The sequence below is a fragment of the Botrytis cinerea genome, chromosome 3 (assembly GCF_000143535.2).
Source record: "Botrytis cinerea B05.10 chromosome 3, complete sequence".
Classification (NCBI taxonomy): Eukaryota; Fungi; Ascomycota; class Leotiomycetes; order Helotiales; family Sclerotiniaceae; genus Botrytis; species Botrytis cinerea.
In genome coordinates this window covers 63,781-75,948 of record NC_037312.1, presented here as the reverse complement: position 1 = coordinate 75,948, position 12,168 = coordinate 63,781, and the positions used below count along the sequence as shown (strand labels likewise).

At 42.5% G+C, this 12,168-nt stretch overlaps 5 protein-coding genes across 6 annotated transcripts; 2 read left to right on the top strand and 3 right to left on the bottom strand.

The window, feature by feature from the left end:
• The first annotated feature begins 82 nt into the window (after positions 1–82).
• Positions 83–2,262, top strand: BCIN_03g00200 (hypothetical protein). Its single transcript, XM_001548801.2, has 6 exons — positions 83–576; positions 639–802; positions 859–1,053; positions 1,114–1,642; positions 1,693–1,788; positions 1,854–2,262. The coding sequence occupies exons 1-6, from the start codon at positions 225–227 to the stop codon at positions 2,081–2,083; spliced, it is 1,566 nt and encodes a 521-aa protein (XP_001548851.1). The 5' UTR covers positions 83–224; the 3' UTR covers positions 2,084–2,262.
• A 594-nt stretch (positions 2,263–2,856) lies between these two features.
• Positions 2,857–4,392, bottom strand: BCIN_03g00190 (hypothetical protein). Its single transcript, XM_024691666.1, has 3 exons — positions 3,677–4,392; positions 3,255–3,622; positions 2,857–3,201 (listed from the first exon to the last, which is right to left on the bottom strand). The coding sequence occupies exons 1-3, from the start codon at positions 4,172–4,174 to the stop codon at positions 3,156–3,158; spliced, it is 912 nt and encodes a 303-aa protein (XP_024547437.1). The 5' UTR covers positions 4,175–4,392; the 3' UTR covers positions 2,857–3,155.
• A 1,454-nt stretch (positions 4,393–5,846) lies between these two features.
• On the bottom strand, positions 5,847–7,630 carry BCIN_03g00180 (hypothetical protein). Its single transcript, XM_024691665.1, has 3 exons — positions 7,121–7,630; positions 6,479–7,016; positions 5,847–6,392 (listed from the first exon to the last, which is right to left on the bottom strand). Exons 1-3 carry the CDS (start codon positions 7,392–7,394, stop codon positions 6,197–6,199), a joined length of 1,008 nt encoding a protein of 335 aa, XP_024547436.1. The 5' UTR covers positions 7,395–7,630; the 3' UTR covers positions 5,847–6,196.
• Positions 7,631–9,110: 1,480 nt separating this feature from the next.
• Positions 9,111–10,193, top strand: BCIN_03g00170 (hypothetical protein). 2 transcript variants are annotated; one of them, XM_001548795.2, is made up of 2 exons: positions 9,111–9,599; positions 9,734–10,193. In XM_001548795.2, exons 1-2 carry the CDS (start codon positions 9,505–9,507, stop codon positions 9,960–9,962), a joined length of 324 nt encoding a protein of 107 aa, XP_001548845.1. In that variant the 5' UTR covers positions 9,111–9,504; the 3' UTR covers positions 9,963–10,193. The 2 variants fall into 2 exon arrangements, with proteins under 2 accessions (XP_001548845.1, XP_024547435.1); XM_024691664.1 differs by having other exon boundaries at positions 9,721–10,193.
• A 22-nt stretch (positions 10,194–10,215) lies between these two features.
• On the bottom strand, positions 10,216–11,220 carry BCIN_03g00160 (hypothetical protein). Its single transcript, XM_001548794.2, has 2 exons — positions 10,868–11,220; positions 10,216–10,769 (listed from the first exon to the last, which is right to left on the bottom strand). The coding sequence occupies exons 1-2, from the start codon at positions 10,894–10,896 to the stop codon at positions 10,538–10,540; spliced, it is 261 nt and encodes an 86-aa protein (XP_001548844.1). The 5' UTR covers positions 10,897–11,220; the 3' UTR covers positions 10,216–10,537.
• Between the last annotated feature and the right edge of the window lie 948 nt (positions 11,221–12,168).

The following is a 12,168-nucleotide window of genomic DNA, read 5'->3' as shown; positions in this document are numbered from 1 at the left end:
GGGAAGTGAGGGGCCCCGCACACCGCGTGTTGAGTTGTATGTCTCCATGTATTATTTCTTTATAGCTGCGATAGCTTTCATCGATGTTATGAATTTTCAAGCTATCTTTCATTTAGATCTTACCTCGGTATATCCAGTATAATTTTAAAAGCTTGTGACAGTTTCTATCAATAACATAATTTCCCAACAATCACGAATACCGCAAGAATTACATCATATGAGCTATGGCATCCTCTGGCGCTTCACCAACTGATACCGACACCGACACTAAGATCAACCCTAACGAGGTCGAGTTGGTAGAAGATGCCTTCTCAACGCCCGCGAAACCAAATGGTGCTCCAGCCTACGTACGCAATCTTGCACCGGAAGATCGTAAGAGAATTGAAACTTCATTGAGGCGAAAAGTAGATACCAGATTGCTTCCTATGATTGTTCTTATTTATATTATGAACTACCTGGACCGTAACAATATTGCTGCTGCAAAACTGGCTGGACTAGAAACAGATTTGAATTTGACAGGAGATCAATTTCAGACTTCTGTTAGTATTTTGTTTGTGGGATATTTGTTGATGCAAGGTAATTCCTCGCGCCCATAAGCGAGCAAGTTCATGGAGTATTGCTGACGAGGACCTGATCAGTACCATCTAATCTTCTTCTTAACAAACTTGGCAAACCGTCCCTATATCTTCCTGGATGTATGGTAGTTTGGGGGGCTATCTCGGCGGCCACAGCTGCGTGCCAAACTTATGGTGGTCTACTCGCTTGTCGATTCATTCTTGGTTTTGTTGAGGCAGCTTACTTTGTAAGTCTTATATTTCGCCACACCTAATATTGTATCATCTACTAATAATAATTCAGCCCGGTTGCCTGTATTATCTTTCAGCTTGGTACACACGTAAAGAACTTGTTAAAAGAACCGCTCTTTTATACTCAGGATCTCTACTTTCGGGTGCATTTTCAGGGTTGATCACTGCAGGTATAACACATGGGTTGGATGGTGCCAAAGGTCTTCGTGCTTGGAGGTGGCTTTTTATCGTCGAGGGCTCGATTACAGTAAGTTCTCATATCCTGACTCCCAAGTTTTTCGAAGTTCAAATTCGCTGAAAAACTCAGATTTTCATAGCGCTGTTTGCATTTTTTATCCTACCCGATCTTCCACGCACAACAAGTTGGCTATCCGAAGACGAGAAAGAACTCGCAGCCTGGAGATTAGAAGAAGATATCGGACAAGACGACTGGGTTGATAGTAAGCAACAAACATTCTTACACGGCGCCAAACTTGCTGCGAAAGATCCAAAAGCATGGCTTCTTCTGGCCACTATCTATGGATTTACGTCTGCGGGCACCGTCACTACTCTATTCCCATCAGTTGTCAAAGGGCTTGGTAGGGGCAATATTGAATCACTTCTCTTAACAACACCACCATATTTAATTGCTGTTATTGCCATTCTCTGTAATGCATGGCATGCAGATGCAAGTGGTGAGAGATATCTACACATCGCTGGGCCTCCAGTTTTGGCTTTTATCAGTTTTGCCATTGCAGCTGGCACAACTAAGTTTGCACCGAGATATTTGGCCATGTGCCTCATGGTAGGAGCGAACTATTCGGGATATGTTGTTGCACTTAGTTGGATCTCAAATGGTATGTTGAATAATGGCTCCATGCGAATTACAAAGACTAATGAAACTTAGTACTTCCTCGACCTCCATCTAAACGTGCAGCTGCCCTCGCGGGTATCAATGCGTTGAGTAACGTGGCTCAAATATATTCACCATACCTTTATCCTAGTAAGCTCTCATTACCCCTGGTGCTGCATATATATTGGCAACTTGTCATTCTAACCTCCCCATAGGCAGCGATGCACCTCGTTATGCGAAAGCAATGTATGTCAACCTTTCAATGTCAGTGGTATCGATTATTTTTGCAACAATACTCCGATTCCATTTGGTTCGTTTGAATAAGAAGTTAGATAGAGGGGAAATTGTAGAGGGAGTTAATAGTAGAGCTGCTCCAGGAAGGAGTGTTGAAGAGGGTGAGGGAGAAGAAGTTGCTGTCGATAGAGGATTCAGATTTCTATATTAGATACTCCTCAGGATACCATTGAGAGTCGAAGTTCGAGGGAGTTTTAGTTCATAGCCAATGATTGAATAAGATTGTACACAATAAATTTATCGAAAAACTTACAAGGCCATCGTTCCTTCTTAAGCTGTAATACCTTCAGCAAACTTCGGCAAAGCTCCACAATAGCCCACTGCAATTCACTCACTCCTTCCTGATTCTTTTTGAGTCTATAGTTAAATATTTAAACAAGTTCATCCATTTCATCAAACATGCCAAACATGACAACCCCGGTGACGCGTAAGTTAATCCGACTACTGCCTATGAGAAAAATGAAGATTCTATACTGACAATATCATCTAGAATGGTTAGCGTGTCGATCTTATATTCTTCTGAGAAATCAGATTATTATGACCATCGAAAGTTGTGGGTTCAAGTCCCACCCGGAGTATTATATTTTTGGTGTTCTATTGATTTGTTTGTTTGTTCTTCTTATGAACTTTTGAAACTGATAACTTAGAAAGGTGAAGTGGTGGTAGTGGTGGAAATATAGCTCAATGTACGACCTAATGGCTTACAACCATGAAACGATGCACTGAAGCCTAGTATTTTGTAATTTGTATCAAGAAAAGGTAATAAAATCGCTGCATCTATCTCGAATCATTGCATCAGCATCTACTTATCCTACAAGGAGCGGTGTTCTCGAATATAGTCCATGCGATGTTGTAAAGAGCGCTGGAGGGAGCCCTCAGCTCATTCGAAATGATCATAAAATTGTGAAGGTTGCTCTGACTTGTTGTGAGGGAAAAACTAGTAAAATTTTGACTATCAAAAATCTAGCATTGTGAAATATCTAGCAAAATTACTGATTCCTTGGCTGCCATTCCATTAAACTCCATCCACTTTGAGACACTTACAAGCACAAAGGTAGGTGACATAAATTTATCTTGAATATTTCTTAATGATGACGAATTGTTAAATAATTAGGAAGTTAAACAGTCCAGAAGTTACTTAACTTTTGTGGAACGAAATAAACTCATTTATTTTAAGACCAAATCGCCCGACCTCGAACTGACGGAAAATGATGAACTAGGAATTAATCACAATAAACAGACTCGCAGCTATTCGTGTCACAGATCATGCTCAAGCAAAGTTAGTTTATATCTTCAGTCAAGGTAATTCCCCTCGAACTTACTGTTTACTCTTGAATATCCCTTTCATTTTTTGCCATAATGCCCGAATCCCTTTCCCCTGAACACTCGAATCGCTAGAATAGCTAGGTGGATAATGCGACTGAAAGCAGTTTGGAGCGGGTCTGAGTACTTTATCCACGATAACATGTACTGGCGTGTTCGGTGTTGGTGCCGGAATTCTTGACTTGGGAGGGCCAGGAATTGGCCACATTGACATGGAGATGTCCCATCCAGGCTGAACATAATATTGCCAGAGTTGAGGAAGGATGACTTCCCCAGCAGGGTTCATAATATCGTAATGTCCTTCGCTAACATGTGGGCCAATGATTTCGACATGAAGAAATGCTGCTTTGATAAGTTCTGAGATTCCCTGAAGATGTTAACTATTTTGATAGAGAAATAGGAGGAGCTCAATTCTACTTACTGCCCAGGTCTCACATCGGTGATAAGGGAAGCTGAAGCGTCTCCCAACTGCATCTTTAAGCTTAATTGGTTCTCTGGTGTCTGTCTTCTCATTTGACAAACTTGAATTTGCCTCTGCCTGGCGTGATAGAACATTCTCAAGCCGTGTAATGAGACGTTCTTCCTGGGACGACTCTAGCTGCTGGATAACATTCTCAAGCTTTGAAAGCAATTCATCAGGGTGAATTTTGGCACTTCCTGGTTTACTGGAGCCTGCCATAGAATTTGAATTGACAGGTGCTGTTATCGTGAAATTTGATGCATCGACTTGCTGAGTCGTCGCAGCTGAATCCACTGCTCTTTCATGAGAAGTTGGGGTAGTTGGCTGGTTTACCGGCACCATTGGCAAGATCTCACTACTTGTTACAGATGGATCACCATGAATAATGTAGGCAGGTGATGACGACAATGATTGATTTGATTTTGGCATTGTGAAGGGTGTCGATTGCTTGATGTCCATAGATCTTTTCGTTTGGTATGCAAGAATGAATGAGTTGGATGGATTCTCACGCAGTTCTTTGATGACTTCTTATAATTGACTTGAAAAGGGCAAAGATCGGGATGATTTCTTGTTAATCAATGGGGCAATTGGGGCATTTGTACTCGGCGGCCTTTTTGGGGCGTTCTTTTCAAGCGACGCATGCCAGATTGATTGACAAGGCTGCAGGCAAACAGCTCAATTTTTTTTTTGGAAATCGCCCATTACGAATGATCACTACATTACTGCAACAGAAGGAAATGATGACTGCAGATATGCTGATTATAAAATTGCCCAGTTTGTTGACCTAAAAGTTGCACCTTTTGATTTAGGGCATTTTTTCTTCGAGACCGAGTTTGAAAATCACAGCACGGCCCAAGGTACAATTATGTAAGAATGACGCCTTGATCATGAGAAATAATCAAAAGCTACATGCATAGATTCGTCGCTCATATATGTGCAACCGCCCTTTTGCGAGATCTTAGGTTATTAACTTAGTCAATCGTGAACATACGTGGCGGTAGATAAGGGCATTGCGGACGAGAAAAGCCCTGGAAAACAAGTTGAAGTTTATCCGTGACTTACATTGAAAATTGGCTAACCAACTAGATGGCATGGTCTCAAAGAGCTAGTAGAAACCATTAAAAAAATACTGCTCTAGATACGACTCGTTTTCTGTGCCTCCTCATTCTGCCAGAGTGCCTTTGACTACAGGTGATACGATGATCTATCATAACTCCATACGTCACATCTATGTAAAAATAATGCCAATGATGTGAACTTATGGTCTGGAATTCCTCTCGAAGGTCATTGAAAATTGTTACAGAAGCTGGCTCTTGAGAACCAGAGTCTACCACGAAGAAAGGGATATCAACGCAGTTACAGTCAAATCAGGTTACTTCCCCTCCAGTGTTTTCAAATTCCTCCCATCAAACTTGACAGATACCATAAGTAAGTAACAAGAAGGTATCTGCAAGTCACAATGAAGTTATGGTAGTTATGGATAGGAGGGATGATAGGGAGCACGAAATTCGAGTTCAAAGAGAAAGTTCACGAGAGAATTGAAAAACAAACAAATAAAGATATAGCAATGAGAGAATGAATGAAACTTAGCATCACAACAACTTTGATCATATGCCGAGGGCTCCAGACATTCATATGAATAGGATATTTTGACGTGCTAGGTGGTCGCAAAGGAAAGATCTCCACCGCTCCTAAAGTGTCAGCACACAGTTTTACAAGATTTTCAGAGTATTCAAGCCAAAAAGCCTATCTCTTGATGGTATAGAAATGGCTCGCGAATTTATTGAGACGCAGAGCCGCAATGCATTTACAGAGAAAATTACACGGTGCGGGCGATTAATCTGTTTAACCCAGTATCATCAACCCCAGAAATGGAGATATAAAAGCGAGATGTGGGCAATGCCCCAAAATTTGAGCCTCATGAAAGATGCCTGGTCTTTCAGATGGCCCCCAAGCTTATGCAGTGTGCCATGATGAACATGCTGATCTCGTCAGATAATTGCGAGACTTCTCGAACTACCATAACTGCCTGGGTACCGGCCTCGCAAGATGATTACATGAGTGACATTACTTTTCGTCCTGCAATAAAAGCATAATTACGCTTGCGAAAGGCATCTTTTCAATGTCCAAATGACTTCAAACAATTGAAGGGCATGAAGCAGTGGACAGCTTTTTGCAGGCCGAGTGCTATCATTGTTCAACCTGACTTAAAATGCATCAGCGGTAAGCAGTGTGCCAATACCTGAACAAATAAGAGGACAAAGCTTGTAAAATGAAGGTCGAGAGAACTAAAATTGACACCGAATAAGAAATCAAGATAATAGTTGATATACAAAATTGATGCCCTCCACTAGAAATGCCTAACTCCTGTCGCTCTCTCGATTGTATTCCGCTAACCTTTATCAGTATTGCAATGCCTATAAATGTAAAAATCCACTCCTCGACTGCCCCTCAGATCATGACCAAGGCTCTTGGGTCATGTCATACTGCCGCATAACCCCCTCTACTTCCTCCGCCTTGTACGGTGCTCAAAACTCTTCTGGACCAGTCCTTCAATAAGTATGGAACGTCACGAATCGTATCCCCGTGAGGAAGAAGGTCCCACCCACGAGCGCCATATCTATTGTAGTTGAGCCAAGAACCGAAAATTAAGTATGCGGCCGTTGAAAGGAATGCACTGTTAAAAAGTATCAGCTCCTATCACCACTTTTGTACCTGAAAAAAAAAAAAACAGAAAAGGGAACGGGGAACGGGGAAGCATACACAATTATGAACCAAGTAAAAAAGCCCCAGTGCGAACTTTTCTTGTCATCACCATCATCCTTTGGTCCATCCTCACATGCATACTTTGTGCGCCAAGTCAATCTTAAGATATCTGCATCGCCTTTATCCTTATCCAACCTAACAAATTGAAGACTCGAATCGTTACCTGGTACTCCAATCACTTCATCATCATTACCTTCTTTCTCCCTCTCTTTGAGCTTCTCCTCATCCTTCTGCTTGTTTTTCGGCTCTGGTGGTACCCACAGATTTTCCAGTCCGGTCCTATTCGCATCGCAAATAAATTCCACAATAGCCTTTTGTGGTCTCTTGATCTTCCCTTGTACGATAAAGCCGCCGTTTAACTCTACACGTAATCCTTCTTTGTCGGCGTCCGAATGAGCTTTGGAGTTGCTAAGCCGTTCCACTTTAGCATCGAGAGGACCTCCGCCATAATTTTGCAGTTCGCCTGCAAACGGAACGATCTGTTGTGTCGCGTCTGATCCTTCTTCTTCATTGATAACATGTGTTATACCACAAACTATTCCATCATGGATATTAGTGAATCAAGACTTTCCGAGTAACACACGTTGGATTGGCTCGTGGCTAAGGTCTAACAAGATCTGAAACAAGGAGAGACATTACCTCTTGTCCCACCTGGACACTCATAGAACCCCTTCTTGACTATAGGGTTACAAAGATCGATTGTGTATGTCGTATTCGTCCATCCTTTTGCTTCACCAACATAATCTTCAACACTGTGTAATGCCGACCGTGGCCCCCCTAAAGCTTCCAAATTGAACGGCTTTTTGTCGACAACTATGTTCGTACAGTCTAGATTTCCGAGCGCGGAGGAAAGAAGTGGAAAGAGGAGGGTTGATAGAAATGCGGTCTCGGTGGGGAGGTTGTGAAGACGCATGATGGTTTGTCAGAATATCGTGGAATACACCGGATTCCAGATGGACGGACGATGGTTTCAAGTATTCTCCTTTATCGAACAAGTCCGTAATCTATGTCGAGTTAGAAGATACCGATTCTTTATATTGAGATGTATCGAAGACGAAATGCCAGTAAGAAGATAGCAGGTATTCGTTGTGAGATTACTTGCTTGCGAGCTTTGTGATGCGATTGTTGAAGCTCATAGAGTATTTATCCAGACACGCCGGAAACTATGAGTTGCAAGATGACGGTGATTACCTAAGCTCTTGTTTTATCGATCAAATCACATGACGTTTGCGGCAAGATTTGGCCTCGAGGTCGCTTTCAACTCATCTCGTGTTCATTGAATTCTGGAATTTAAAAATATTCATGCTTCATTTATTACTCACCTAGTATCCCGTTGCACAATCCGGACTTTTCAAGACTATGACCAATATGAGATCAGATAGAACTCATCAACATCGCTTCTTCGTATTGCCTACCAATCTCTCAAAATATTGACTGAAGATATGTTTAATCATTCTGCCTCCACGACAGCAGTCTCAGGAAAGCCAGCGAAGCGTCACAGATTGGTGAAGCGGTATCGTGGGTTCAAATCAAAGTCCTTCTGCTTGCTCCGGTAAGATTAGTCTGCAAATAGGGTAGGCCGACCAGATTTCGAAACTTCTGCAGGCTTCCGCAGGTCATCAGTGCCCCCATACACCACCTCGTCGTATTCAACAGTGTTATCTTCGATCCCACCGCCGAGAACTTCAAAGGAATAGTTTTCACTATTAAGCTACCGACGTTACTGGGAAAGTGTAACAACTTCAATATGCATGCTTTTGCTTTGCGGCCCATACCCAGGGCACAAGACAAGAGCATTTTCTTTTGTACAGAAGATTTCGTGGTGATGTTGGCCTTGGAAAGATTTCTTCAACGCAGATTGAAGAATTGAGAGAAAGCAGCGTCCTGTGCCAACGATAATACGCCCTTCACCAAGGTACTATCGGCCCTTGAATCAGAGAAGTTTATTGTCGATAGACTCGAGCATGCCAATATTGAATTGAGATTGCAATGGCCAAATATATCGGTGTTGGCGGTCTTCCTCCACTTGACCAAGTTACATACTCAGAACATCACGAAGCAAACCAGCCACGTTTCTGCACATAAACCAGTGGGAATGTTGGTAAGCATCTGAAACGCCAGCACAACTTTTCGACATTACTCACATTTGCTCGATGTGGTAAGAAAACTCCTTGCTGGAGGCAACATACCTCAGTATGTAAAAGCATGTGGTAAATCACTTATCTATCAAGAGGGGTTTTGCATTATGTGAGCACGATAATGTTCACAATATTACTTAGCCACCTTGCACTGTTATCTTCTTAGTTGGTCGATAACCTAAATTGTTCTAAGCCGACAAGAAGCGAATTTACGAATTGAAGATCACGGTGGTCCAGATGTCTGCCACGAATCAGAAAAAGAACAGGTTGATTGAAAGCATGACTTTGGCGTGTTTGACTATCAGCGTGGAGCGAGTTGCGGCTTCGGTCGAATTATGGATCACATCTTTTCGGGTCCAATCCCGTTGAGAACCGCCCCAAGAATACCGCCCAGAGGCAGAGTGGAGCCAAAGAACAATTGTTGGTATTCTAGGTTGGACCTACCGAATATGATGCGACTAGTGTCAGCCCTTTTTCTCCACTATGTTTTAGGCTTGATGGAGCGTGGTTGAAATTGTGAATTGTTCTCCTTGCTCCACTGCATAACTGCATAACTGCCTCGTTGGTGAAATTGCGCGGTTTAAGATGAATCTCGGTAGGGCAGATATCTTCTGTGGAGTAGATGGCCGGTAGTGACCTGTGGAGGTAGTATTTATGTGTGCTTTGTCCCTACACTTCCCTTCCTTTCCTTTCTTTCCTTTGTATCGTTCAATTCCATAGTTCCGTCCGCATACTCCATTGTTGGCAGAGTAACTCACCCATCCGGAGCGCGCTGCGCTGACTTGCCTTGCCTATTTTACTTTGTCCATCTTGTCATACACAAATCAACCACCCCTCTATCGCAACCAACCGCATCCATTAAGACATCAAGATACAGACGGAACCATGGTTGTACATACTTTCACTCCGCATATCGCGAAGTTTGCCAGGTTCTCTCTTGGAAGGTTCACAAATCGTTGGGCCAATGAGGAAGAATTGAAGTTAGTACCATACTCCCCAGTGTCCCTTTAGTCCTCCATACTCGAATACAAATTGGGCTAGAGGTAGAAAGAGAAACGAGAGAAAATTGTGAACGGTAGAGAAATAGCTAAACTGACCAAGCATTTTTTGACAGTAAACCTGCGATCTTAAAAGAGAACAGGATACCCAAAAATGTACCAGCGCAGTGGAACGTTCTTAGATGGCAATATCAGAGCGAGTTGTTGATGGAAATTAAGAATAAAGATACGGAAAAGACAAGACAACAGCAAGCACAATACGACGTGGCGTTGGGGATGGCGGACACAACCGCAAAGATGAAGGGGCTAATGGACGAAAATCACCTCTGGATGTGTGCGGTTTGAAGTGCTTGGGGATAGTCGACTGGAGTTTCATCGACAAACGTTACACGATCGAAATACATTATATGGCGTTCTATTGCGGATTGGAGGCTTTGTATGATACCAATGGCTTGAGGAAATCTCGAGTACTCGTCGGATAGAGTCGGGAGAGGAAAGGAAAAGACGTAGAAACATAGGCTGCTGGCAGTTTACTTGATCATGAAAGATGATTTTTCAATAACGATTTAATATACAGATTATTCTAAATGCAGAGAGAACTATGAAGTGCGCTCTGTCAAAATTCCGCCTGCTCCAGCCACCAATCGCTGCGATGCTAACCGTAGACTCCAAATTTAACACCAGGGAGTGACAATGCTGTATAAATGCCCATTGTATCACCTTGAAGTACCCATAACTATCCCAAATTCGACTCGACCTCTTCGCAAACGATGAACTGGGATCAACATAATTCGCCTAACGATCCGGCTCCCAATCCAAAGACATTCCTTGTTCATGAAGTTGACTTGTATGCTTCAAACGAGAGTCATTTCTCATGAATTCACCGAGATCATCACGACCACATCGCGGTTCCGTTTTCTTCATGGGCGTGCCGATGAATCACTTGAAGGCCTTATTTCTATCTCTTGTGGTATCGCGGTACGTAGATTTTGTATTTTTTCTGCATCTCCATTCGTGTATGTGAATTGGTCTAAATGATATGTTTGAGTTTTGTTATATCGATCGTCCACGGCTTTCATATCTTGATAGCACTTGTGTAATTCATTTGATTGACCTCGAAGCTCTTTGGCGTGAGCTCGACGTTCTTTGAGTCTGAGCCGAGTTAGTATGACGTTTTCATATGTAGAACAATTGACTAGATGAGAAAGCCCTTGTAGTGTGATATGATAAGAGAATATTCATTTACTTACTTTTTAAGGCCGGGTACAATAGTAGACATTACCAATTGATTATAAGTTCAGTATTTCGAGATGGGAAAGAATCGCAGTCGTGTGGGGTTTTGTGGATATGGAAATGAGGGGACGTTACCAATGCAAAGAAGAGAAAAAGTATTATCTGATTTCGTGAACAACGCGAATGAGTACTGTACCTACGTATAAATACTTACTCGAGTGCCGCACTTTTCGAACTCAAGCCAACGTCATTTTGAAAGATTCCAGGTCCCCGGTTTCGCGGCAGTCGAGATTTCACTTGCCATATTTCCACATGTTCACCCAATGATCATTTGACAAAATGAATGGATCATCGGAGTTTGTTCGGATCCTATGATCACTGCCTCTTTGGTCTATCAAACTTAATTGGATCGATATGAGTAATGTCGACGAAGTGAAGTATAGTGTATAGTAGTTTGAATGTTGCAATCTGGAACCCGGAGGACGGAGGCAACTAACAATCTAGACAAAATCTTTGGCTCCGGCACTCGAATGGAGATGATGTATCTCCGAGGGCACATAGGTTATTTGAGATAATCAAGCTGTGCAATGAGCTTGGCGAATATAACAGCATACCAAGTGGCTCTCTTGTAACAAATCCGAGTCCTCTGGAGCAGGACGTTAGGTCTAGCATGAGATGGGATGAGAGAACTAGGTATGGGCATTTGACAGCTAAAGCAACATAAGGGGTGTCCATTGAGAACTCATCACATATCTCAAATGCACGGGCATTGACTAGACGTTTAATGCTAGCATTCGACATGCGCTCCTGAACTCGGCTATGTTGGAATCGTCGGTTCGGTTCGGTTGAGGAGCAGTGTACCAAGTCTTGGGAGGTATGAATACTTGTACTTCTTCTGTTGATGAAGCTTGGTGCAATTCAAAAGATTTGTTGTTGGTGATCTGACGGGACATGTGTGTGTAAAGTGCCAACATTGTTTATGCTAAGGAAAGAGGTTATGCAGTCATCTTTTCGTGGAGGCAGTGAAAGGCTTCTTTGAAAGCTCGTGTGTTGAATTCTTGAAGTTCTGAAACCTTATTTTCTAACAAGATTGGAAAGCTTCTTTTGAGACAACCAGTTTTCAAAATTCTAAGAAAAGGCACTTCTCATTCAAATTCGAACCCTGGGACCTGGGTTTGATCAGGACGACTCTCTCCCTATAAAAACCGCCACCAGGAGACAAGAATAGTAAAAATGTATATATGGCCACATGTCTATGACACATGCAGAACAAAGACAGCTAAATCTTGCAGTAGAGATTTGCTAAATATGTTTGTAC

What these genes read in the sequence shown, in the direction of transcription:
- BCIN_03g00180 (XM_024691665.1), bottom strand. Translation starts at nt 7,394, where the DNA reads ATGCGTCTTCACAACCTCCCCACCGAGACCGCATTTCTATCAACCCTC. An exon ending in GTGTCCAGGTGGGACAAGAG is followed by an intron (nt 7,017 to 7,120) that starts GTAATGTCTCTC and finishes ATGATGGAATAG; the next exon opens with TTTGTGGTATAACACATGTT. An exon ending in TTTACTTGGTTCATAATTGT is followed by an intron (nt 6,393 to 6,478) that starts GTATGCTTCCCC and finishes ACTTTTTAACAG; the next exon opens with TGCATTCCTTTCAACGGCCG.
- BCIN_03g00170 (XM_001548795.2), top strand. Translation starts at nt 9,505, where the DNA reads ATGGTTGTACATACTTTCACTCCGCATATCGCGAAGTTTGCCAGGTTC. An exon ending in GCCAATGAGGAAGAATTGAA is followed by an intron (nt 9,600 to 9,733) that starts GTTAGTACCATA and finishes ATTTTTTGACAG; the next exon opens with TAAACCTGCGATCTTAAAAG.
- BCIN_03g00160 (XM_001548794.2), bottom strand. Translation starts at nt 10,896, where the DNA reads ATGTCTACTATTGTACCCGGCCTTAAAAA. An exon ending in ATTGTACCCGGCCTTAAAAA is followed by an intron (nt 10,770 to 10,867) that starts GTAAGTAAATGA and finishes AACTCGGCTCAG; the next exon opens with ACTCAAAGAACGTCGAGCTC.
- BCIN_03g00190 (XM_024691666.1), bottom strand. Translation starts at nt 4,174, where the DNA reads ATGGACATCAAGCAATCGACACCCTTCACAATGCCAAAATCAAATCAA. An exon ending in ACCGATGTGAGACCTGGGCA is followed by an intron (nt 3,623 to 3,676) that starts GTAAGTAGAATT and finishes TAACATCTTCAG; the next exon opens with GGAATCTCAGAACTTATCAA. An exon ending in GGGATATTCAAGAGTAAACA is followed by an intron (nt 3,202 to 3,254) that starts GTAAGTTCGAGG and finishes ACTTTGCTTGAG; the next exon opens with CATGATCTGTGACACGAATA.
- BCIN_03g00200 (XM_001548801.2), top strand. Translation starts at nt 225, where the DNA reads ATGGCATCCTCTGGCGCTTCACCAACTGATACCGACACCGACACTAAG. An exon ending in ACTTAGTTGGATCTCAAATG is followed by an intron (nt 1,643 to 1,692) that starts GTATGTTGAATA and finishes AATGAAACTTAG; the next exon opens with TACTTCCTCGACCTCCATCT. An exon ending in TTCACCATACCTTTATCCTA is followed by an intron (nt 1,789 to 1,853) that starts GTAAGCTCTCAT and finishes ACCTCCCCATAG; the next exon opens with GCAGCGATGCACCTCGTTAT.